General features: G+C 42.1%; 1 protein-coding gene across 1 annotated transcript in view; it reads left to right on the top strand.

The window, feature by feature from the left end:
* The window catches only part of PIBF1 (progesterone immunomodulatory binding factor 1), a 152,403-nt gene that overhangs the window by 4,507 nt on the left and 122,047 nt on the right, over positions 1–25,849 (top strand). The window contains exons 4-9 of the mRNA XM_070751362.1: positions 327–525; positions 2,051–2,170; positions 11,126–11,259; positions 15,460–15,568; positions 17,815–17,996; positions 22,164–22,289. Coding sequence (XP_070607463.1) covers positions 327–525; positions 2,051–2,170; positions 11,126–11,259; positions 15,460–15,568; positions 17,815–17,996; positions 22,164–22,289 — 870 coding nt within the window. The remainder of the gene's footprint in view (positions 1–326; positions 526–2,050; positions 2,171–11,125; positions 11,260–15,459; positions 15,569–17,814; positions 17,997–22,163; positions 22,290–25,849) is intronic.

Below are 25,849 nucleotides of genomic sequence, written 5' to 3'. Positions count from 1 at the left end.
ACCTAGGTCTTGTGAATAAAAATTCATAAGATTATATTGCACATGTAGAAATTTTAGTAAGCCTTGTTGGTCTGAAACTCACGTTCTCATTCAATCAACTGTTAAAAATAAAAGCACTGAATTTTTGAATCGGGCTTTCTTATAGTTAAAAGCGAAGGCTATATATGTTTCTCATTATCTTGGTAAAACAGCATAAATTCAGGCTTATACATTGTGTCTTATTTAACCATCATTAAAAGAATTGTTCTGTGAATGGAGTAGATTTTTATTCAACTCAGAAGTAGGATAAGTCCCTTTAGGTAAGTAACAACCAACTCTTTTCCTAGGAAACATCAAGAACTTATGAAACAGGAAATGGAAACCATCCTATTGCGCCAAAGGCAACTAGAAAAGAACAACCATCAGTTACGAGAGCGCTCTGGAGATATACGTCGTAGCCTGCGTGACCTTGAATTGAACGAAGAATATTACGCCAAGCTCAAATCTCTTTCAGAAGATGAACTTTCTATTCCTGAATACGTTTCTGTAAGTAAATAGCACAAGCAAATAGAAATGGACTGGATTGGAATAGAATAGAATAAAATAGAATAGAATGCAGAATGGGATTGCATGGTATGGTGTGGCGTAGAGTAGAGTAGAGTAGAGTTATAGTGGAATGGAGTGAATGGAATGGAATGGAATAGGCTTTGTAATTGCTGGTAAATTCTGGAATAATCTGTAAGAGGGAAATTTGCATTTTAAAAATATCTGGTTTGGGTATGGGCCAGTGGTGAAATACCATTTTTTTTACTGGTGGGCGTGGCAGGGAAAGGATACTGCAAAATCTCCATCCTCTCCCCACTCTAGGGGAAGGATACTACAAAATCTCCATTGCCCCCCCAGTACTCCTGATGGAAGGATATTGTAATTACAGGGTAATTAGTCCAGAAAGACACACACCACACGATAGAAGGAAAACCAAAAGTCTTTATCAACAGAAAAAACCTCCCTTTTTAAATGTCAAAGGGATTTTCTGGTACACACATGGCACAGGTTAAATGCAATCCAATTTCTCACCCAGCAACTGGGAAATTGAGTCCAAATTCCAAAGTTCAGAAAGTCCACACACAGTCTTGAACGGGGAAACAGCAAAACCACGATCTTGACGAACTATGAATCAGATAAACTTCCACAAGGCTAAACCAGCACACTGTTCTTTTTTACCTGTAGCACTAATTACAGCAGCCCCAAACAACCACAGGTGGCCTTATTTATCTCCTGTAATAATCCTTCAGTTATTCTCTCCTATGCATCACTCTACGCATGCGTGGGTCCATTATAAGTTCTTGTTCAGAATCCAGGGATGATAAGGATGATTTATCTCCTCCTGGGCTGTCTGGCAAACTCCTCCCTTCCCTGCTACTCATGCTTCCTTCGTCAGAGGAGCCTTCAGGAGATTCTATCGGGAGCAAAACAGGGCTGTGGTATGTGGATGTTTCCCCCACATCCACCTCCACATTCCTTGGGGCAGGAGCTGGGCCAGAACCAACCACAACAAATTTCTATCAATAGTTGACTTCACAGATGCTGCCCATCGTCCGACAAGTGGTGTTGGAGGTGGGCAAATGCAGTAGCCAATTATAGATAGTCCTCAGCTTACAAACTCAGTGAACCATCCAAAGTGACTTATAACCATTTTTTCACACTTAACGACAGCTGCAGCATCCCCATAGCCATAGATGCTTGGCAACCGGCTCATATTTTTATGATGGTCGCAGCATTCCTGGGAATCCTGCGATTCCCTTTTGCAATCTTCTGACTCAGTCAGTGAGGAAGCCAGATTGTCTTAACCATTTTCTTTACTAACTGAACAATGGTTTCCCCTTCTTGGAACTGGTCTGCCTTTATTTTTAAGTGCTTTGCAGAGAATTATAAAATTTCAAATTCCTGCCTGACGGCTCAGCCCCTGACGTGCAGTTTAATTGGGAGAAAAGAAAAGGTATAAAATATTCATTGCGTGTTCCACTTACTTCGAAAGATAATGCCCTGCAATTGCTTCTTGCGCTTCCAGATTAGATTCTACGAAGTGGTGCATCCTTTAAAAAATGAGATCAGCGAACTGCAGGCCAAGAAGGAGGCAGCCTGCGAAGAACTGAACGAGTACAAGTCTCAGCTAAAACACTTGTTAGAGGTATGTAATTTCCCTTTTCCCTGGCAGGACTTGAAGCTGCTGTGGCTCTCAATGCTCAGCACATATTTACTTATTCATTCATTCATTCATTCATTCATTCATTCATTCATTCATTCATTCATTTATTTATTTATTTATTTATTTATTTATTTATTTATTTGTGGCATTTATCTGCTACCCAATTCTAAGGACTCTGGGCAGCTTATGTTCTGTCGGGCTCTCTGGTAGAATCCTCCCAAAAATTCACAGGTACAAATTTCAGACACACACACGTTTGAAAATTCAAAACAATGTTCTTTATAATGAAAATTCACTTAAACCAAGCCCTCTTTTGGTATAGCAGAGAGCACTCGTCTCCAAACAAACTGGTAATTGGTACAAGTCCCTTATCAGTTCTGTGATACTTAGCTTGCAGCTGTGAGGCAATTCACAGTCCTTCTTCTTTCACAAAGTGAAACACACTTTGCTCTGGTTTAGTTTCAAAGTGGGGAAAAATCAGCACACAAAAGGTCAAAGTCAGTAAAGCAGTCACGAAACACAACGATCAGATAATCCTCCACAATGGCCAAACCCACAGGCTGCTATTTATAGCAGCCTCACTAATTACCACAGCCCCCACCCAACCACAGGTGGCCTCATTTTCTTTGATAATAATCTCTCAGTTGTTGTTGCCTATGCATCGCTCTACGCATGCGTGGCTGTATCATTAACTCTTGTTCTGAATCCAAGGAGGAGCTAGATAATTGATCTCCTTCTGAGCTGTCTGCCACACTCTCCTCCTCCCTGTCACTCATGTCTTCTTGGTCAGAGGAGCCTTCATCATCAGATTCCACCGGGGGCAAAACAGGCCTGCAGCATGTGGATGTCTCCCCCACATCCACAGTCCTTGGGGCAGGAGCTGGGCCAGAGCTAACCACAACAGCTTACAGCGCTAACAAAAAATACCACCAATATAAAATAGGTAAGAACAATAAATACAATAAAATGGTATAAAATACAATATCACATGGCATCGGACCAGAATACCTCCGGGACCGTCTTCTGCCGCACGAATCCCAGCAGCCGATAAGGTCCCACAGAGTTGACCTTCTCCGGGTTCCGTCGACTAAACAATGTCGCCTGGAGGGCCCCAGGGAAAGAGCCTACTCTGTGGCGGCCCCAGCCCTCTGGAATCAACTCCCCCCCAGAGATTAGAACTGCCCCCACCCTCCTTGTCTTTTGTAAATGGCTTAAGACCCACCTATATCACCAGGCATGGGGAAATTGAGACATCTCCCCCAGGCTTATACAGTAGTACCTCTAGATACAAACTGCTCCATATGCGAATATTCCAAGTTACGAGCTGAGACGCGAGCAAAATTTCTGTTCGACACCCGAGGTCAAATTCGGGATAGGAGCCGAGTGTCCACTAGGTGGCACAAGAATTCAATTTTTTCCAGTTATCGGCGCGAAAAGCCAAATCTAAATGCATTTGTTCGAGATACAAATTGATCGACATACGAGGTCGGCTCTAGCACAAATTAAACTCGTATGTCGAGGTACCACTGTATAGTTTATTGTATGGTATGCTTGTGTTGCATGGTTTTTAAATGTTGGGTTTCTAATGTGTTTTCTTTTAAACATTAGATTTGTCACATTGTACATTGTTTTATTACTGTTGTGAGCTGCCCCGAGTCTATGGAGGGGGGCGGCATACAAATCTAATAAATTATTATTATTATTATTATTATTATTATTATTATTATTATTATTACTACTACTACTACTACTACTACTACTACTACTACTACTACTACTATTACCCTAAAAATCATCCATACACTCATTCACTCATGGTCCCAGGCCCGCTGGAAAACCCAGGTCTTAATGGGTTTCCAGAAGACCGGTAGGGTGGGAATAACATGGATCTCTGGGGGTAGTTGATTCCAAAATGTCAGAGCCACCACAGAGAAGGCCTTTCCCTGAGGTTCCGTCCCCGGACATTGATTGGGATCTGGAGAAGGCCAGCCCTGTGGACCCTTATTGGTCATAGGGAAATATGAGGTAGAAGGTGATTCCATAAATTGTCTGGTCCTAAGCATTGTAGGGCTTTAAAGGTAATAACCAACCAGGATGTCCAACAAACCTGGAAAACAGGAAAAATCAGCAGCTCAGGGAATTTGTGAAAAAAATGGAATAAGTCTGGGAAAAAACCCCAAACTATATTAAAATGTTTAAAAGTCAAGGAAAAATCATGTTAAAAAAATGGATTGCGCTGCCTGGCAGAGTCAAGCAAAAATGAGCATTACTGTGGCAACAACTTACTTCCTCAGCTACCGATATTTCTCCACACCTTAGCTGTATGGTATGACGTCATCTACAACTGCGCCTTAACTAGATCGCAAGTTACAGGGAAATGTCATGGAAATATCAGGGAATTTCTAAATGCTTTCCCCCCCTGGACGCCCTGCCAACACCTTGAGTTGCTCTCGGAGACTAACTGGCAACCAATGCAGTCCGTGGAGAGTTGGAGTAATATGGGTGTACAGTATCTTGGTACACCCACTGTGGCTGCATTTTGAAACAGTAGCTGAGAGTTGGGTCATTCTTTGTCAAGTGGACCCGGTGTCCATTTGGCCTATTTTTTGCAGCCTTAGTGGAAAAGAAACCATCACAAAAATAACATATATGATACTAAAAAAAGTGCTCTTTCTTGTGAAATAAAAATGAAGATGATTGAAGGTGAGAAAACAGAGAGCTCTCTTTCCTCACCTTCAAACATCTTCATTAGAAAGAGCAAGTTTTTTTCTATCGCTCTCTGTTTTCTCACCTTCAATCACTTTCATTTTTATTTCATTAAAAAGATCAATTTTTTTCTATCATATATGTTGTTTTTGTGATGGGTTTTTTTTCAAATAAGGCTTTAATTACACCTGGTCCACTTGACAAAGAATGACCCAGTTCAAATTTAATACCTGGGGAGACCCAGTAGACGAAGTGCTTGGAAATTCCTCCGTGGGTTCCTTTGTTGGTTTGTTTTTGGCCACTTGGGGTCAGTATCTTCTCATTGGTTACACGGTCTCCAGCGTGTGGAGGGAGGATCTCCTTGACTCCAGAGATTAAAGAAGATCTGTAGGTGAAGTTCAGCTTCACCCTCCCGGTCCACAAAGCATTTAAAATATTTTGATTTTTAGCCAAAGGACGGCCTTCCGCCATCGTGCCTCTTGCCCTGGATGTTCAGGGAATTGCTCTTAATTCGGGTTGTGCAAAGGCGGAAGGTTACTTAAAATGTACTTTCTTATTTTAAAAAAATAATAAATGCTTATTATTTATTAAAAAAACATATACAGTGATACCTCATCTTACGAACTTAATTGGTTCCCGGAGGAGGTTCGTAAGGCAAAAAGTTCGTAAGACAAAACAATGTTTCCCATAGGAAACAATGTAAAACAGATTAATGCGTGCAAGCAAAAAAAAATAATTGCAAAAAACGGTGCTCTGCTGGGCGCCGGTGCCCGGCTGTCACCTTTTGAAACAGCCAGAGGGCTTCTTGGCGTTCTCCTGAACCCAAACCCGGAAGTTTGGCAAAAGTTCGGGTTCGGGAGGCTGCCGAGAAGTGCCACCGCCTGTCTGTCACCTCCCGAAACAGCCGGGGGGCTTCTTGGCGTTCTCCCAAATGCTGAACCCGGAAGTTCGGGTTCGGGAGGCTGCCGAGAAGCGCCGCCGCCCGGCTGTCACCTTTGCAGAAGAGCCGTGGAGCTGTTGGCTGGTTAGGAGGCTCAAACGGAGGTGGGAAATCCCAATAGGGAATTCCAGGGGTAGAGCTTTGACGTCACGAAAATGTCCTTCCTGGAGTCCATGTTTCAGCTGGCCAGGAAGGACGTCTCCGTGACGTCAAAGCTCTGCCCCTGGAATTCCCTATTGGGATTCCCCACCTCCGTTTGAGCCTCCCGACGGGCCGACAGCTCCACGGCTCTTCTGCAAAGGTGACAGCCGGGAGGCGGCACTTCTCGGCGGCCTCCCCCACCCGAATGCCGAATGCGCCAAGAAGCCCCCCCCCAGCTGTTTCGGGAGGTGACAGATGAGTGGCGGCGCTTCTCAGCAGCCTCCTGAACCCGAACCCGAACTTTTGCCAAACTTCCAGGTTCGGCGTTCGTGGCAGCGGGTCCGTAAGGCGAAAAAAGTTCGTAAGAAGAGGCAAAAAAATTCCGAACCCCAGGTTTGTATCTCGAAAAGAACCTATGATGAGGGGTTCGTATCATGAAGTACTACTGTACAATGTATTTACAAGTACAGTGGAACCCCGACATAAGAGCTGCTCTACTTAAGAGCAACTCGAGATAAGAGCTGGGAGGGGAGAGATATTTTTGTTCTACTTACAAGCCCAAATTCGAGATACAAGCGCCAAGGAGCTGTCTCCTGAAGCCAAACGCTAACTTCCGCGTTCGGCTTCAGGAGACAGCTGCGAAGCGGCCCGCGTGTTTTAAAAGGTTGCAGCCGGCCTGGGGGGTTCGGGGGGGTGCTTGCAGCTTTCTTTCTTTCTTGCTCTTTTTCTTTCTCTCTTTTACCTTCCCTTCCTCTATTTCTTCTTTTCTTTCTCCTTCCCACCTTCTTCCCTCCCTCCCTCCCTTCACTCATTCCTCTCTTACTCTCCCCTTTCATAAGTTTCCTTGCTTCCTTCCTCTGTTCCTGTCCCTTCCCCCTTTCTTTCTTTCTTTTTTTCTTTCTTGCTCTTTTTCTTTCTCTCTTTTACCTTCCCTTCCTCTATTTCTTCTTTTCTTTCTCCTTCCCACCTTCTTCCCTCCCTCCCTCCCTTCACTCATTCCTCTCTTACTCTCCCCTTTCATAAGTTTCCTTGCTTCCTTCCTCTGTTCCTGTCCCTTCCCTCTTTCCTTCCTTCCTTCCCACCCTCCGTCCATTCATTCACCCATTCCTCTCTTGATCGCTTAAAGCCGGTCCCTGGTGCAAAAAGGGTTGGGGACCTCTGTCCTACAGGATTGGGTGGCAGAGAAGTTGAACATATGTAAATTTAAAAGTTTAAGAAAGTTTACAAGTTAAGTGAAAGAAACTTCATTATTCATTTATATGTACATGTACATTTCTTCATTAAAAACATGTCTTTCTGCATAATTTAGACTAACTTTGTGAGTTTTTTGAGGGCTGGAACCAATTAAAATTATTTACATTAATTCCTATGAGGAAAAGTCGTTCGAGATAAGAGCTGCTCGACTTAAGAGCCCAGGTCCGGAACGAATTAAACTCGTATCTCGAGGTACCACTGTACAGTAATACCTCATGATACGAACTTAATTGGTGCAAGGAGGAGGTTCGTAAGACGAAAGGTTCGTAAGACGAAACATTGTTTCCCATAGGAAACAATGTAAAGTCAATTAATCCGTGCAACCAAAAAACCCCCGCAAAAAACCGGCTTTTGGCGAACGCGGAAGTTCGGCTTTGGCGTTCGGCTTCAGGAGACAGCTGGGAAGCGGCGCGGCTGTTTTAAAAGGTGACAGCCGGGCTGGGGGGCTTCCCAGCAACCTCCCGAACCGAACCCGGGGTTGAGAAAAATTTTGCCTCTTCTTACGAACTTTGTTCGAGTTACAAACCGGCGTTCGGGAGGCTTCTGGGAAGCCCCGCCGCCCGGCTGTCACCTTTTAAAACAGCCGCGCCGCTTCCCAGCAGTCTCCGAACGCCGGTTCGTAACTCGAAAAAAGTTCGTAAGAAGAGGCAAAATTTTTCTGAACCCCGGGTTCGTATCACGAGTTGTTCGTAAGACGAGGGGTTCGTATCTTGAGGTACCACTGTATAAATACAAATCAAAACAAAAGCATCAAAGAGAAAAAAGAGAACAAATATCATAGCTTAAAAAGAGAGAGATAGAGATCCTATTTCTTTCTTAACTATCTTAGTTTTACTTACATCTTTCTATATTTTATGCAGTTATTCATATCATTTAGCCCATTTACAGTCTCATGTTTGGTGTAATTTCATTTAACATGGTTTCTTTGAGGGGTGGGGGGAGATCACAGACCTTTAGCCCTCTCCATAACTGACAGAACAACTGACAGCTCTCTTACAGGAATATAACATTTTGGCACTCTTGTGAGAGAGAAAAACAAATCTGGCCTTTAATTCTTAACAAACTTCAAATAGCTATAATTATTATAAATACCTGCTTGGTATTTCATGCCTTTTGCTGCATTTATTTTGCTGATAATGTATTTAGGACTGCTGTTTGGTGCTTTCGGAAGAGCTTATGTGCAATTTTTAATAATTGCTCTCAGTGCTTACTAAGAGGGTTTTAACAACAGAGGCCAGAATTTGAACCAGGAGGAGAATCCTAGAACACTTTAGGAGGAAACGGGGTTCCTCCTTTGTTGCTGAATGCTAAAAGTTTGTCTCACCCTTCTGATACAGCTTGATCTATTGTAAAGATGCCTGGCATTAGAATAGAATAGAATAGAATTTTATTGGCCAAGTGTGATTGGACACACAAGGAATTTGTCTTGGTGCATATGCTCTCAGCGTACATAAAATAAAATATACATTTGTCAAGAATCATGTGGTACGACACTTAATTATTGTCATAGGAGTCAAATAAGCAATGAAGAAGCAATATTAATACAAATCTTAGGATATAAGCAATAAGTTACAGTCATACAGTCAACCTGGGAGGAAATGGGTGATAGGAATGATGAGAAAAACTAGTAGAATAGAAGTGCAGATTTAGTAGAAAGTCTGACAGTGTTGAGGGAATTATTTGTTTAGTAGAGTGATGGCGTTCGGAAAAAAACTGTTCTTGTGTCTAGTTGTCTTGGTATGCAGTGCTCTGTAGCGACGTTTTGAGGGTAGGAGTTGAAACACTTTGTGTCCAGGATGTGAGAGGTCAGTAAATATTTTACCCACCCTCTTTTTGACTCGTGCAGTATACAGGTCCTCAATGGAAGGCAGATTGGCAGCAATTGTTTTTTCTGCAGTTCTGATTCTCCTCTGAAGTCTGTGTCGGTCCTGTTGGGTTGCAGCACCAAACCAGACAGTTATAGGGGTGCAGATGACAGACTCAATGATTCCTCTGTAGAACTGTATCAGCAGCTCCTTGGGCAGTTTGAGCTTCCTGAGCTGGCGCAGAAAGAACATTCTTTGTTGTGCTTTTTTGATGATGTTTTTGATGTTAGGTGACCATTTTAGGTCTTGAGATATGATAGAACCTAGAAATTTGAAGGTCTCTACTGTTGATACTGTGTGCAGGTTTCCTTAGTAGGCTGACAGATATAACAGGTCAGTGGGCCTCAGGGAAGATTGCCACAAAGAAGAGGGAGTGAAGCTATTCTCCAAAGCACCTGAGGGTAGAACAAGAAGCAATGTGTGGAAACTAAACAAGGAGAGAAGCAACTTAGAACTAAGAAGAAGTTTCCTGACAGTTAGAACAATTAATCAGTGGAACAGCTTGCCTCCAGAAGTTGTGAATGATCCAACACTGGAAGTTTTTAAGAAGATGTTGGATAACCATCTGTCTGAAGTAATGTAGGGTTTTCTGCCTAAGCAGAGGGTTGGACTAGAAAACCTCCAAGGTCTCTTCCAACTCTCCAGGACCGTCTTCTGCCACACGAATCCCAGCGACCAGTTAGGTCCCACAGAGTTGACCTTCTCCAGGTCCCGTCGGCTAAACAATGCCTTCTGGCGGGACCCAGGCGAAGAGCCTTCTCTGTGGTGGCCCCGACCATCTGGGACCAGCTCCCCCCAGAGATTAGGATTGCCCCCACCCTCCTTGCCTTTCGTAAACTTCTTAAAAACCACCTCTGTCGTCAGGCATGGAGGAATTGAGACATCTCCCCCGGGTCTATACAGTTTATGCATGGTATGTTTGTGTGTATATTAGATTTGTTTCTGTATGTTGTTTTTATTATTGCTGTGAGCCGCCCCGAGTCTGCGGAGAAGGGCGGCATACAAATCTAATAAATAAATATAATAATAATAATAATAATAATATAACTCTGTTGTTGTTATGTTATGCCGCCTCGAGTCTGCAGAGAGGAGCGGCATACAAATCTAATAAATGAATGAATGAGGGAAGGAAGGAAGGAACGAACAAACAAACAAACAAACAAACAAACAAACTTGGAACAAACTTCCAGCAGACGTGGTTGGTAAATCCACAGTAGCTGAATTTAAACATGCCTGGGATAAACATAGATCCATTGTAAGATAAAATACAGGAAATACTATAAGGGCAGACTAGATGGACCATGAGGTCTTTTTCTGCCATCAGTCTTCTATATTTCTATGTTTCTAAAATAAATGTTATTCACAAAAAAAGTAATACACAGAGATTGTAATACAAACGAGATTGGTATGCTGGATTTTGTATCACAATATCACAAGTCGAACACTTCCCAAGCGTCCTTTTTCATATGATGCATGTGGCTCCAAGTGGTCTTTTCCAACTGACAGATCATGATTTTGTCAATGTTTATTGTTTTCAAATGCTGGCTGAGGTCTTTTGGCACAGCACCCAATGTGCCGATTACTATTTGGACCACCTGTATTAGTTTACGCCAGGGTCGTCGTAGTTTGATTTTAAGATCATGATATCGGCTAAGTTTGTCTTAAATAAAATGAGTTGATTTTGACTTCCTGGACAGGTTCCATGTTATCTTCGGTTTAATAAAAGGAGGAACTTCTTCATAGCGTTTGAAGTTCCACTCTAGTGTTGGAAGCTCTTTCTCACTGTGCTTAAAATAGCCTCCTGTACTTCTTCCTAGGTGCTAATTTGCTTGCTTTCAACATGCTAATCATGTGTTTACCTACAACCTCCTCTACTCCAAAGTTTAGAACAGTTTCAGCTCCGTGTTTCTTTCCCAGTTCTTTCAAGGAGAAAGAAAAATATAAAGCCAAACAAACATCTCTTAAAAAGCAATTTTGAGCTTTGAGCTTTGAATATAAAGGTGGTGGTTGTTGGGGTTTTTTGTCTTCCAGAGTTATGAAATGGAACGAAAAAACCGGTCAGAGACTGAAGTGCGATGTCAGCGCTTAACCATTGAACTAGCCGATACAAAACAAATGATTCAGCAAGGGGACTATAGACAGGAGAACTATGATAAAATAAAAAGGTAAGTTTTGTCACCAGTCATAAACAGGACTTCCAGGCTCTTTGTGGCATCTGATAGATCTGTGTTCATAATAATAATAATAATAATCATCATCATCATCATCATATGGGAAGTGTTTTTAATAGGAAAGTGAACACAAAAACAAGGGGACACAGTCTGAAGTTAGTTGGGGGAAAGATCAAAGGCAACATGAGAAAATATTATTTTACTGAAAGAGTAGTAGATGCTTGGAACAAACTTCCAGCAGACATGGTAGATAAATCCACAGTAACTGAATTTAAACATGCCTGGGATAAACATATATCCATCCTAAGATAAAATACAGAAAATAGTATAAGGGCAGACTAGATAGACCATGAGGTCTTTTTCTGCCGTCAGTCTTCTATGTTTCTAATAATAATAATTTATTGGATTTGTATGCTGCCTCTCTCCGTAGACTCGGGGCGGCTAACAACAATAATAAAAACAGCATGTACAATCCAATAATAAAAACAACTAAAAAACCCTTATTATAAAACTAAACATACACACAAACATACCATGCATAACTTGTAATGGCCTAGGGGGAAGGAATGTCTCAACTCCCCCATGCCTGGCAGTATAAATGAGTCTTGAGTAGTTTACGAAAGACAGGGAGGGTGGGGGCAGTTCTAATCTCCGGGGAGAGTTGGTTCCAGAGGGCCGGGGCCACCACAGAGAAGGCTCTTCCCCTGGGCCCCGCCAAACGACATTGTTTAGTCGACGGGACCCGGAGAAGGCCAACTCTGTGGGACCTTATTGGTCGCTGGGATTCGTGCAGTAGCAGGCGGTTCCGGAGGTAATCTGGTCCCATGCCATGTAGGGCTTTAAAGGTCATGACCAACACTTTGAATTGTGACCGGAAACTGATTGGCAGCCAATGCAAGCCACGGAGTGTTGAAGAAACGTGGGCAAATCTTGGAAGCCCCACGATGGCTCTCGCTGCTGCGTTCTGCACGATCTGAAGTTTCCGAACACTTTTCAAAGGTAGCCCCATGTAGAGAGCGTTGCAGTTATCGAACCTCGAGGTGATGAGGGCATGAGTGACCGTGAGCAATGACTCCCTGTCCAGATAGGGCCGCAACTGGTGCACCATACTCATACTCTTTTCCCCTTTTAATATTACTGTATTTTTCGGAGTATAAGACGTATCTTAGTTTGCAGGGGGGCAATAAGGAAAAAATAATCTACCAACATCGTATTCATCTGGCTCGTCCTGAGTGGTCAGCTGCAGCACATAAGTTTGCTGTTTTTGAGTGCCCGTGCTTGCTTTTTATCCCCTGGTTGGGGATAAGAAACAGTTTCTAAAACACTTCATTTCTCTCTCTCTCTCTCTCTCTTCAGAGAGAAACAATGAGAAACAAAGGCAAAGGGACCATCAGTATCAAAAGCATGGAAGATCTCTTCACTCCTTAGCACCTCATTAGGGCTGAAAAAAAGCTTAGTAAAAGCTAAATTTGGGGTATAAGATGCACTCAAAATTTCAACCTCGCTTATTGGGGAAAAGGTGCATTTTATACTCTGAAAAATAGGGTATCTAACTTTTATTTGATCAATCAAGCATCTATCTTTTCACAAGAGTCCTTCATTCCTCTTCTCACAACAAAATACCTTACTCCACCACACTTGAAATTCTTGGTTTAGATGACTTACAACTCCGTCGTCTCCGTTCCGACTTAATTATAGTTCATAAAATCATATACCAAAATGTCCTACCTGTTAACGACTACTTCACCTTCAACCGCAACAACACACGAGCACGAAATCGATTTAAACTAAATGTCAACCGCTCCAAACTTGACTGCAAAAAATATGACTTCAGCAGCAGAGTAATCAATGCCTGGAATGCACTACCTGATTCTGTGGTTTCTACTCCTAACCCCAAAACCTTTAACCTTAGACTATCTACAATTGATCTCTCCTCCTTTCTAAGAGGTCTGTCAATTGTAGATAGTCTAAGGTTAAAGGTTTCACTGATTAATTGTTCATACGGTCAGGAAATTTTGGATTGGATCTCCTTGATTATTCCAAAGGTGTTTGTTTTTTCAGGAGGCAACTGGACTTTTGGGGTTTTCTTTCAAGACGTTTCATTCTCATCCAAGAAGCTTGTTCAGCTCTTGGGGATTTATCGGTGTGTGAAGCTTTCTTGGCTGCAGGATGTTTTCTGCCCTTTGACCTTTCGCTGTTGAACCCAGCCACAATCTCTGGGGATGAGTCTGGGTTGTCTGCCTCTCCAACTGATGCACAAATGGTTTCTGTGGTCTGCAATGCTCCTGGAAATTTGCTCATACTCCCACACCATTCAAAGGGTGTTCATCCCAAAATGGCCTGAACGACTCTCTGAAAGAATGCAAATGATCAGCTTTCTTAAAGGAGTATAAATCCTTCCATTCCTCACCATCCAGTTGAAGCTGAAGAAGCTTCTTGGATGAGAAGCGAAACATTTTCAAAGAAAAATCAGAAAGTCCAGTTACCTCTTGAAAAAAAAAAAGCACCTTTGGGACAACCATGACCTGGATGGTTGAGCATCTCCATAGACATTTGCCTTCATTAGTTTTCATCCATTGCTGCTTCTCCTGCCTTCAGGTGCTTTGAATAATAATAATAATAATAATAATAATAATAATAATAATAATAATAATAATTATTATTATTATTATTATTATTATTATTATTATTATTATTTATTGGATTTGTATGGCGCCCCTCTCCGTAGACTCGGGGCGGCTAACAGCAATGATAAAAACAGCATGTGACAATCCAATAATAAAACAACTAAAAACCCTTACTATAAAACCAAACATACACACACACACACACACACAAGAGGGCTTGACCCCCTCTTCTTTGTGACAGCCTCTTAGATATTGGAAGGCTACTATCATGTCACCCCTGGTCCTTATTTTCATTAAACAACCATGCCCAGTTCCTACAACCATTTTTCATATGGTTTAGCCTCTGGTCCCCCTAATCATTTTTGTGACTCTTCTCTGCAGGTTCTTATGGCTTGCTGAATAATAGAACTACAGTATTTGCATCACATTCTACCTTTTCTTAGAAGCTTTTAAGCAGAGGCTACAGAATCACCAGCTGACACTGTAATCAGAGGGAATTTCCAGTGTTAGATGGGTTGAGCTCCATAATTGTCTACTTCCTTTATTTTTCCTGTAAATATTTATGGTTGTCTTTTCAGTCGAGCATTGGGCATTTGAAGAGTTGCTTAATTTGTTGTCAGAAACCTTCTCTTGTGACAATGAGCAGATCAATGGGAAATTTGCTCTTGTGGGGTTTTTTTGTATAGGATTGCAAGGAGCACAAAGCTGATCATTGTGAAAGAAATTGTGCTGAAATGGAAGAGTTTAAAATAGCTATCATGTGGATGAACTTGACAGATCTTGTCCTCTCGGTTCTGGTGAATTCAGGTTTTTCAGAAAGTATTAAAAAATAAAAATCCAAGTTCTGTCATCAGAGCAAATTTGGATGTGAACAGAGATGATAACTCTTAATAATTCCTCCATTGATCACAATTGAAAGCCTGCCAGGTACACCCACATCACACCAACACTCCACAAGCTGCAGTGGCTTCCATTCGGTCTCCGGATTCAATTTAAGGTGTTGGTTATCAGGCTACCAATTCCTAAGAGGTCAGTAAGCAGCGTGCATAAGTGCACCAGAATGCCTACTATCCTTGTCCTAAGTTTCTCTCTTATTAGTACCAATATCATGTATATAAACAGTGTTATTTCTTGTATACTACCAATATGTACTTGACAAATACATACATACATACATACATACATACATACATACATACATACATACATACATACCTGGCTTTGCTGGCAGGCCTAGGGCCATTGAGCAATATGGTCCAATTCTGGCCAAGAAGAAATAATAGTTTTAAATTTAAGGGTTTTATTGTTTCAGATTGTTTTTAAATTTGTTGTAAGCCGCCCAGAATCTGGAAGGAGTTGGATGGCTTAGAAATTTAACTAAATAAATAGGTAGGTAGATGATTGATAGATAGATAGATAGATAGATAGATAGATAGATAGATAGATAGATAGATAGATAGATAGATAGATATCTTTCCTAAGAGGAGGTGGAACAAGAACTGGGAACTTTAAAGCTGAGCTTCTGTAGTTCTTCTGATGGTACAGTAGTATGTTCTTCTCTCAACAGTGAGCGTGATACTTTCGAACATGAATTTTCGGAGCTCCGAAGGAAATACGAAATACTAGAAGTTTCCCACAAGGCCACAACTGCCGAAAGGAATGACATATCTAAAGAGGTGAGATCTTCCGAGCTCATTTAAGCATTTCTTTAAACATTCAGCGATACCAAAGAGGGCAACAGAAGACTTTTATTTCACAACTGCGGTGATTCACTTATCAGCTGTGGCTAGGAAGGTCACAATGCTGGACAAAATGCAGTTAGCAAATGTTCCAGTTAGCAACATAAATTGTGGCTGTAAGTCCTCGACCTATATGGAATTAAAAGCGTGATGTGGTCCACATCTATAGGAAAGGGAAAAAAAACAATTACCTGTATTATAAACTAATAAATCATCCCAATTTGACATGATTTCTTGAACCATGTCCTCATTCTTCCCCTGTGGACAAAATAAAAGAATCTAATTTAGATGTGGCCAAGCCACTGCTGCATATCACATGCAGAGGTAGCCTTCCAGTATTATGCAATAATTCTTTGGGCTCCCTTCAACCATTCATCAAGTGTCCCTAATTCTGAATTTCTGAATCTTGGAGATGCAGGGCCTCCAATGAGCAATGGTCACAATTAGGCCATGATGCCAGATGGGGTGGGGATGAGGATGAGGATATGGATGAGAGGAGAAGAGGAGAGAAAAGAGAAGAGAGAATGAATTGAATAGAGGAGAGAATGGAATAGAATAGAATAGAATAGAAAATAATAGAATAGAATACCTTTATTGTCCCTTTGAATGTACGCTAATCAGCATATATTAAAATGAGATTTAATTGTATAAAGCTCTCAAAAGGGTCACTGCATAAACATGACAAAGTAAAATAAATACAAAAATTATGAATATACCTGCCTATATTATATATGGCACAGAAAAGCAACACAGTCTGGTTCGGATATAGAAACATAGAAACATAGAAGTCTGACGGCAGAAAAAGACCTCATGGTCCATCTAGTCTGCCCTTATACTATTTTTTCAACATTATCTTAGGATGGATATATGTTTATCACAGGCATGTTTAAATTCAGTTACTGTGGATTTATCTACCACATCTGCTGGAAGTTTGTTCCAAGGATCTACTACTCTTTCAGTAAAATAATATTTTCTCATCTTGCTTTTGATCTTTCCCCCAACTAACTTCAGATTGTATCCCCTTGTTCTTGTGTTCACTTTCCTATTAAAAACACTTCCCTCCTGGACCTTAGTTAACCCTTTAACATATTTAAATGTTTCGATCCTGTTCCCCCTTTTCCTTCTGTGCTCCAGACTATACAGATTGAGTTCATGAAGTCTTTCCTGATACGTTTTACGCTTAAGACCTTCCACCATTCTTGTAGCCCGTCTTTGGACCCGTTCAATTTTGTCAATATCTTTTTGTAGGTGAGGTCTCCAGAACTGAACACAGTATTCCAAATGTGGTCTCACCAGCACTCTATGTAGCGGGATCTACAGCTGAAACTTGAAAAATTAGAATATCGTGCAAACATTCATTTATTTCAGTAATGTAACTTAAAAGGTGAAACTTAATATATGAGAGATATTCATAACTTGCAAGGAAAGATAATTCGAGCCGTGATTTGTCATAATTATGATGATTATGGGGTACAGCTCATGAGAACCCCAAATCCCCCATCTCAGAAAATTAGAATATTACATGTGATTAAGTTTATTAAGTTTCACCTTTTAAGTTACATTGCTGAAATAAATGAAGGTTTGCACGATATTCTAATTTTTCAATTTTTACCTGTATACATGCACATGGTGAGGAAACGAATCTCGTGAGTTTAACCAGATGGGTGGCCTAGGGCAGTGTTTCCCAACCTTGGCATCTTGAAGAGATGTGGACTGCAACTCCCAGAATTCCCCACCCAGTATTCGCTGGCTGCGGAATTCTGGGAGTTGAAGTCCACATCTCTTCAAGATGCCAAGGTTGGGAAACACTGGCCTAGGGAGCAAAGCTGTTACCGAATCTGGTAGTCCTGCTAGAAATACTTTTAAATCTCCTCCCAGATAGGAGGAACAGAAACAGACTGTAAAGTGATTGCATGGGGTGTCCAACAATGCTTTGAGCTCTAAGCACATTGAAGCAGATTCAAATAGGGGACTTATTAAGGACAGGCTGAAAAGCATAAACTTCATGTTCTCATTATTGCTGTATCCAGAATAAACAGAGTCAGTTTTCACTGCATTTTAAACTAAAAAAACTACCTGACTGCATTTAAAAATAATAACAACTGGCCACTGGTTTATGGGAAGAGATATCTAATTTGTGGTGTTTTTGCTGCTTCTTCCCCCACCCCACCCCCAATGGAAAGGCTACCGCTTTGCAACAGTCCGTGACTTTGTTACAGAAGGACAAGGACTACCTCAACCGGCAGAACATGGAGCTCAGCGTCCGCTGTGCTCACGAAGAAGACCGCCTCGAAAGGCTTCACATGCAGCTAGAAGACACCAAAAAAGCCAGAGAAGAAATGTATGAGAAATATGTCACATCCAGGTAGGCTGTTTTTATTTATTTATTTATTTATTTATTATTATTATTATTATTATTATTATTATTATTATTATTATTATTATTATTATGATGTCAGTACAACACAGCAAACGAGATCACTATGCTGGATTTCGTATTTCATCACCAGTCGGGCGCTTCCTAAGCACCTAGCACTGCGTGATGTAGCGGCGAATTATGTTTGCCGATCCCAGTAAAGCAGCCTTTTGCAATTGACAGATGGAGATTTTGTCAATTCCGATGGTTTTCAAATGTCCACTGAGATCCTTTGGTACTGCGCCCAGCGTGCCAAGTACCACTGGGACCACTTTCACTGGCTTATGCCAGAGTCGTTGCAGCTCGATTTTTAGATCTTCGTATTTCACTAATTTCTCTAGCTGCTTCTCCTCAATTCTGCTGTCTCCTGGGATTGCGATGTCAATGGTCCATACTTTCTTTTTCTCCACAATCCGGATGTCTGGTGTGTTATGCTTCAGAATCCGGTCAGTCTGGAGTCAGAAGTCCCACAGTAGTTTTGCTTGCTCATTTTCGACCACTTTTTCAGGCTCATGATCCCACCAGTTATTTGCCACTGGTAAATGGTAGTTCCGGCACAAGTTCCAGTGGATCATCTGTGCCACAGCATCATGTCTATGCTTGTAGTCAGTCTGTGCGATCTCCGTTCCACTGGTTAATTCGGAGTCTTCGGAGAGGGGCGGCATACAAATCTAATAAAATAAATAAATAAATAAATAATTGTCCTCACTGTTAGGAAGTTTCTCCTCAATTCCAGGTTGCTTCTCTCTTTGTTTAGTTTCCATCCATTGTCTCTTGTCCTGCCTTCTGGTGCTTTAGAGAATAATTTGACTTCTTTGAGGCAGCCCCTCAAATACTGATATATTGCTATCATGTTGCCCCTAATTCTTCTTTTCTTTAGACTAGTCAGACCTAAAACCTACAGCCGTTCTTCATATGTTTTAGTTTCCAGGCCTTTGAGTCTCCAGGGCCCAGGCCGTCTTCGTTGTTCTTCTTCCACAAGGAATAAAACAATCCCATTGCCTTTTGAGTGGCGGGAGGGAGCACTTTTAAGGTTCCACCAGAATGTTTTCAAAGAATCCTTTGAATCCACATACAGGAGATTAGGGAAACTGAGTAAGAGAAAACAATGGCATTTGTTCGATTATTCAAAGATAATGGAGATATGTGTAAATTATTATTAGTTTCTCAGCAGATTTCCCTTGTGTTTCCTTCTTTCATGCAAAAGAACCAACCGATGTTATAACTGTTTTTCTATTATTTGCAAGGGGTAGGACACATGCAGGGATTAAGCCTGTTAATTAAATTGGAACTTACTAGCCAATGTAGTTTAGTTGATAATGTAACCAAACTTGATTAAAAAAAAAAAAAAGAGTTTAAAATGCCCTGATCCTGTGATTTCTTTACTTCAGGGGTTGTGAACCATTATAGGATTATCTACAGTGTTAAGCAATGCTATCAACATTGATAGTCATTTATCTGAGAAAGAGTGTGTGTGTGCATGTGGAATTTAGGTCGCAATAGTAATGTTGCAACAACCTAGAAAGAAGTGGTTTTTGTTTGTTTTTTAAAGGAAACTCCTCAGTCCTTCTGCCATTTTAATTTTTCTTAAGCTCAGCCGGCTGATGTCATTTTAGTAAGAAGAGAAGCAAAGCACATTTATTTATTCCTTTATTTGCTTAAAAGATTTACCGTATTTTTCGCTCCATAAGACGCAGGTTTTTTCCTCCCAAAGTAGGATGAAAAATCAGCCCCGTCTTATGGAGCGAAGATGCAGGCAGTGAGGGGGGGGGAGGCGCTGGAGCAGAGGGGGCGCAGGGACGGGGACGGGGGGGAATCGTCTGAACGCGGTTCCGAGTTGGGGGTTCGGGGGGGTGCTGGAAAGCCCCCCAGGCCGGCTGCGATCTTTTAAAACAGCCGCGCCGCTTCCCAGCTGACTCCTGAAGCCAAAAGCCAAAGGCGAACTTCCGCGCTTCAGGAGTCAGCTGAGAAGCGGCGCGGCTGTTTTAAAAGATCGCAGCCGGCCTGGGGGGCTTTCCAGCACCCCCCCGAACCCCCAACCCGGGTTCGGGGGGGTGCTGGGAAGCCCCCCAGGCCGGCTACGATCTTTTAAAACAGCCGCGCCGCTTCTCAGCTGACTCCTGAAGCCAAAAGCCAAAGGCGAACTTCCGCGTTTCAGGAGTCAGCTGAGAAGCGGCGCGGCTGTTTTAAAAGATCGCAGCCGGCCTGGGGGGCTTTCCAGCACCCCCCCGAACCCCCAACCTGGGTTTGGGGGGGTGCTGGGAAGCCCCCCAGGCCGGCTACGATCTTTTAAAACAGCCGCGCCGCTTCTCAGCTGACTCCTGAAGCCAAAAGCCAAAGGCGAACTTCCGCGTTTCAGGAGTCAGCTGAGAAGCGGCGCGGCTGTTTTAAAAGATCGCAGCCGGCCTGGGGGGCTTTCCAGAACCCCCCCGAACCCCCAACCCGGGTTCGGGGGGGTGCTGGGAAGCCCCCCAGGCCGGCTGCGATCTTTTAAAACAGCCGCGCCGCTTCTCAGCTGACTCCTGAAGCCAAAAGCCAAAGGCGAACTTCCGCGTTTCAGGAGTCAGCTGAGAAGCGGCGCGGGTGTTTTAAAAGATCGCAGCCGGCCTGGGGGGCTTCCCAGCACCCCCCCGAACCCACTTCCCAGCTGTTAAGTTATTCTGTTATTGTAATAAATATTTTAGCCCACTTTTTGGCTCAAAATATTTTTTTTCTATTTTCCTCCTCTAAAATCTAGGTGCGTCTTATCAGCAGGTGCGTCTTATAGAGCGAAAAATACGGTATACGGTTGCCCATCACGCAAAACACAATGCTGGGTGGCCAAAACACAGTGATCAAAAACAAAAAACAAAACCTAAAACAAAACAAAAAAATATTGGACCAAAATATGTCCATGATTAGAAAAACAAACAAACATGAAGCAACATATTGATTTCAAACCAGAAATATTCTTGTTGGATATTTTACCAGAACTGTATAATAAAGGGAATACATACCTAATCTTACACATGTTAATAGCAGCGAGAATTGATTTTGCACCACAGTGGAAAAGTGAAGAGATTCCTTCAAATGGAAGTGTTATTAAAAAAATATTAGAATGCACAGAAATGGACAGATTAACGTTAAAAACAAGGAGTTAACATTAAAAATCCAAGAGAAGGAAGAAACAGATTACTTTTTAATATGGGATGTGTTTTCATAGTGGCTAACTAACAATTAGTTAGTAACTAGTAACAGTGAAAATATGAAACAGAAATAAATATATTGAGAGAATGAAATATAATATAATAAAAGTCTGTCTACTATGAGAAAATCTAATGCCCGTATTGCTATGTGAACATTATTAATGATATCCATATTATGATTACTACTTTGTTTATTTTCTTTTGGTTATTCAAATTGAATTGTACTGAGACAACACACTGTTTATATAGATATTGAGGTTTTTTTATGTTTATTAATATATATGTGTGTGTGTGTCACATATTTTTTTGCTGAATTTGAAAATTAAGGGAGACTAGGATAGATCTATTTCAGCCTTATTTTGGCCTCATCAGCTAGCCATACCCACTGGGACTTGAACCTGCAACCTTTGCCTTGTAAGGCAGAGAATTATCCTCTAGGCTACAGTATCCAATCCCTTCAGCTCTGCACCAGGTAAGGGTTACATATTTTTGTGTCGAATCACCCTGGTGTATTGAAGGAACATCACAGCTCCTTATTTGCCTCTCGGCCCAACCCAATATAAAACATATATTTAAGAAAAAACAAACCCGAAGCAGCCTTAGTCAGGGTACGGTCAGGTACGCAAAATGTGGAAAAAAATTGAATCCCCCACCCCCCGGCTCTGGGTATGTTTTTTCTACCGCAGTAAATGACGTTGAACGTGTGTAATTCAATTTAATTCAATTCAATTCAATAGATTTGTATGTTGCCCTAAAAGAGCTCTCTCTCTCTCTCTCTGTGTACATAAAGTTTATATAGTAGATAATGTATATTTTTGTGTGCCTGTGTGTAATATGTATGTCTTAACCATCCAACGTTTTATCAGGCAGAATAGGTTATTCATAAATTTCGGCCAGTTTTATCTGAACGTTTTAAAAACTGTTTTCTAAGGGATCACTACAAAACGGAGTATGAAAACAAACTGCATGAGGAACTGGAACAGTTAAGGCAGAAAACCTCCCAAGAGATAGATCAGCTTCGGACAGCTACAAAGGAAATGTATGAGCGGGAAAACAGGTTGGTGAAAATATGTTTTTAGACATCACATTCCATACAGACTATTGCATGCATCTTTATTCCAGTCTGGCAGGGTCAACTATTCCTCATTCAGGAACCAAAGTACCCTTCCTCTTCGGCTTCTCTATTTATTTTTTTTGCCTTCTTAACCCCTAACATGAAGGAGAAGACAAGGAAGTGACCTGGTTGCCTAGGAGCATAAACAAGCAAAAAGTCCATGGACAGCAGCAGCAGAGGGGTCAGATGCCCAAGAAAGGGAATTTTGTGATCTAGAGCAGTGATTTTCAACCTTTTTTGAGCTGCGGCACATTTTTTACATTTACAAAATCCTGGGGCACACCACCAACCAAAATGACACAAAATGACACCCTAAGACACTCTCCTCTCTTTTTCCATCCCTGTCTCCTCCCCACCCTTGTGTGTGTGTGTGTGTGTGTGTGTGTGTATATACACACTTTTGAACCATTTCCAAAAACAGGTGAGGGCTGGGTTTTTTCTCTCTTATTCTTTGGGTGCTTTTTATCATATGCTTTAAATCAAGAGTCACTTCTTTCTCTCTTTTGTTTCTCTCTCTTTCCTCTCATTCTCTGTCTCAATCATTTTCTCATTTCTCTTTTTTCCTCCCCTTTTTGCTCATTTCTCTCTCTCTCTCTCTCTCTCTCTCTCTCCCTTCCTCTCCTTTTCTCTCTCTCTTGCTTTCTTTCTCTCTCTTTCTCTCTCTCTTGCCTTCTTTCTCTCTCACTCTTGCTTTCTCTCTCTCACTCTCTTTCTCTCTCTCTTTCTCACTCTCACTCTCTCAACAAAAAGTTGCGAGACCGGAACCTGAGCTTCCTTCTTCGCGGCACACCTGACCATGTCTCGCGGCACACTAGTGTGCCACGGCACACTGGTTGAAAAACACTGATCTAGAGGGAGGGGGAGAATCAGAATCCGAACAGAGTTGGAAGGGATCTTGGAGGTCTTCTGATCCAGCCCCCTGCTCAAGCAGGAGAACCGATACCATTTCAGACAAGTGACTATGTGACCGAGGAGGCCAGATTCACTTAACAGCCATGTTCCTAATTTAATAAAAACAAAAAATTAACAAAAATTAAATTTATACCGTATTTTTCAGAGTATAAGACACACCTTTTTCCTCCCTAAAAGAGGTTGATAATTTGGGTGCATCTTATACTTTGAATGTAGCATATTCCTCCTCCAGCCCTAACTAGCTGTTAACAATCTTCCCAGCTCTTACCTTGCAGGCTCTTTCATTGTGTCTCTCTGCAAAGAATGTTTTCCAAGCCCTAAGTCTTTGCAGGGTTTTTTCCATTGTTCTAACTTGCTCCAAATAAGTTTCCTTTCCAGCCCTAATCAGATGCTAACAATGTTCCCAGCTCTTACCACCTTGCAAGCTCTTTCATTGTTACTCTCTCCGAATAAAGTTTTTTTTAATGCCCTAACCAGGGGATAAAATAATGTGCTGGCTAAGGACGCTAGCCAGATGAACACCTCGTAAGCAGATTCTTTCCCCTGTTTTCCTCCCCAAAAACTAAGGTGCATCTTATATTCCAGTGCGTCTTATACTCTGAAAAATACGGTACTTAGCAACAGAAATTTAGGGCTCAATTGTAGTTGTAACCAACAGCAATTCCAACCAAAATAAATTTTGCATTAGTAGTAGATAGGAGCTACTGGAGAGCAGGAGAGAGCTGCACGGAATGGCAATAAAAAGTGTTTGGAATTTGTTCCCCTGATTAACCGTTGCAGCGGATAATTTATTGAGAAACTCTCTGAAAGTGTAGACATGGTACACACTCTCAATTCGAACGACACATTTTGAATTTGGGCAATTTAAGAGTACACTATTTAACTGCTTTTGCACGCTCTTACACATGTACTCACTTGTTGGATACTTTGTCTAACAATCAATCTTTTCTTGCTTTCTAAAGATTTCAAAATGCTCCTCCTTGGCCTCCTTTTCAGCTTCTTTCGATACCATGTCAGATCAGCTCCGTCCTCCAAGTTTAAGTCTCGAACGAGGGGAGCCTTGTTAACAAGAGACTTGGCATTTAACAGCAGCAGCTTGAGGCCAGGGCCCTGACATCCCAAATCACAAGTATACGAGATGAGCCCAGTGAACCAGAATCAAAGGGGCTGGAACAAGTAATCGCCTTGAAACAGCGAGTTCTAGTTCCCTGGGAGCGGCCTACCCCACGGCTCCTGCCATATCTATCTCTCCCAGTTATAACCGCAATTCCACGGCTCTCCAGCTCCCCAGGGGTCCCCTCCCCCACCACTTCAGCCCCTACCTTCCCCTGCAGGCAAAACCTCCCACCCATACCAAACCAGGGGGCATAATCGAGCCCCCACCTGCTTCCGTTCGCACACTGTCAGGCTGGCTTCAGTCAGAATTTAAGAAAAATAAAACTCAGAGTCCATTTTGAACTTCGAAAGTGAATTTTACTCAAATCAGAAATGAATGCCTCAGAAGCAAAGGAAAGTCCGAAGAAAAAGGCACGATACTTGCCCATATCAAAGAATCCCACTTGCCCCCTCTTTGGGAAATAGTCAATCCGCATTGTCCGTATTTGTCAGGTGGCCAAATCTTCACCGTTGCATCATGCTTATGGAATGGAGCCTCTAACGGACTTTCTTCTCACCTCTTCTCAAGGAGAACCGAAACTCATCCTGGCCTTCACCAGAGAAACGAAAATTATCAGGGCCCCTCAAGAAACCTTTCCCTCCCAAATCCCCCAAAACCCTACCACCTCCTCCCATTACTTATGACATCTGAAGCATAGATGGAACATAGCGAGGCTGACACACACTCAGAAGAGGGGACTCCATTTCTTGACCCTGGGTCCCTCATTCCTCCCAGGTTCAGTCACTCCAAACCCCGTTTACTCTATCCAATCCATCCACACCCCCTCAAGGACAAAAAATATAAATTATAACTCCTGCACCACCATGGCTCTTTGGCGTTACACATGCAAACTTGGAGCTGTTTGTTTGTTTGTTTGTTTGTATGATTTGTATGCCGCCCCTCTCCGCAGACTCGGGGCAGCTCACAACAGCAATAGAACAATTCATAACAAATGTAATAATTTAAAAACATTTTAAAAAACCCATTATTAATCAGACATACATACAAACATACCATACATAAATTGTATAGGCCCGGGGGAGATATCTCAATTCCCCCATGCCTGGCGGCAAAGGTGGGTTTTAAGGAGTTTATGAAGGCAAGGAGGGTGGGGGCAGTTCTAATCTCTGGGGGGAGCTGGTTCCAGAGAGTCAGGGCCGCCACAGAGAAAGCTCTTCCCCTGGGGCCCACCAAACGACATTGTTTAGTCGACGGGACCCAGAGAAGGCCAACTCTGTGGGACCTAATCGGTCGCTGGGATTCGTGCGGCAGAAGGCGGTCCCGGAGATATTGGTGGATGATCTGCCTCCATAGAATAAACATTGTTGGAGACCATCTCTTCATTGCATTATAGCCCTAAACATCGATTTGCGGTTGCTGCCACAGTCTGTTATCATAAAATGCAGTGAAAATCTAAAACGGGCCTTAATATGTT

The sequence above is a fragment of the Erythrolamprus reginae genome, chromosome 4, assembly GCF_031021105.1.
Source record: "Erythrolamprus reginae isolate rEryReg1 chromosome 4, rEryReg1.hap1, whole genome shotgun sequence".
NCBI lineage: Eukaryota > Metazoa > Chordata > Lepidosauria > Squamata > Dipsadidae > Erythrolamprus > Erythrolamprus reginae.
The sequence above is the reverse complement of the archived record's forward strand: the minus strand, read 5'-3'. Positions and strand labels throughout refer to the sequence as shown.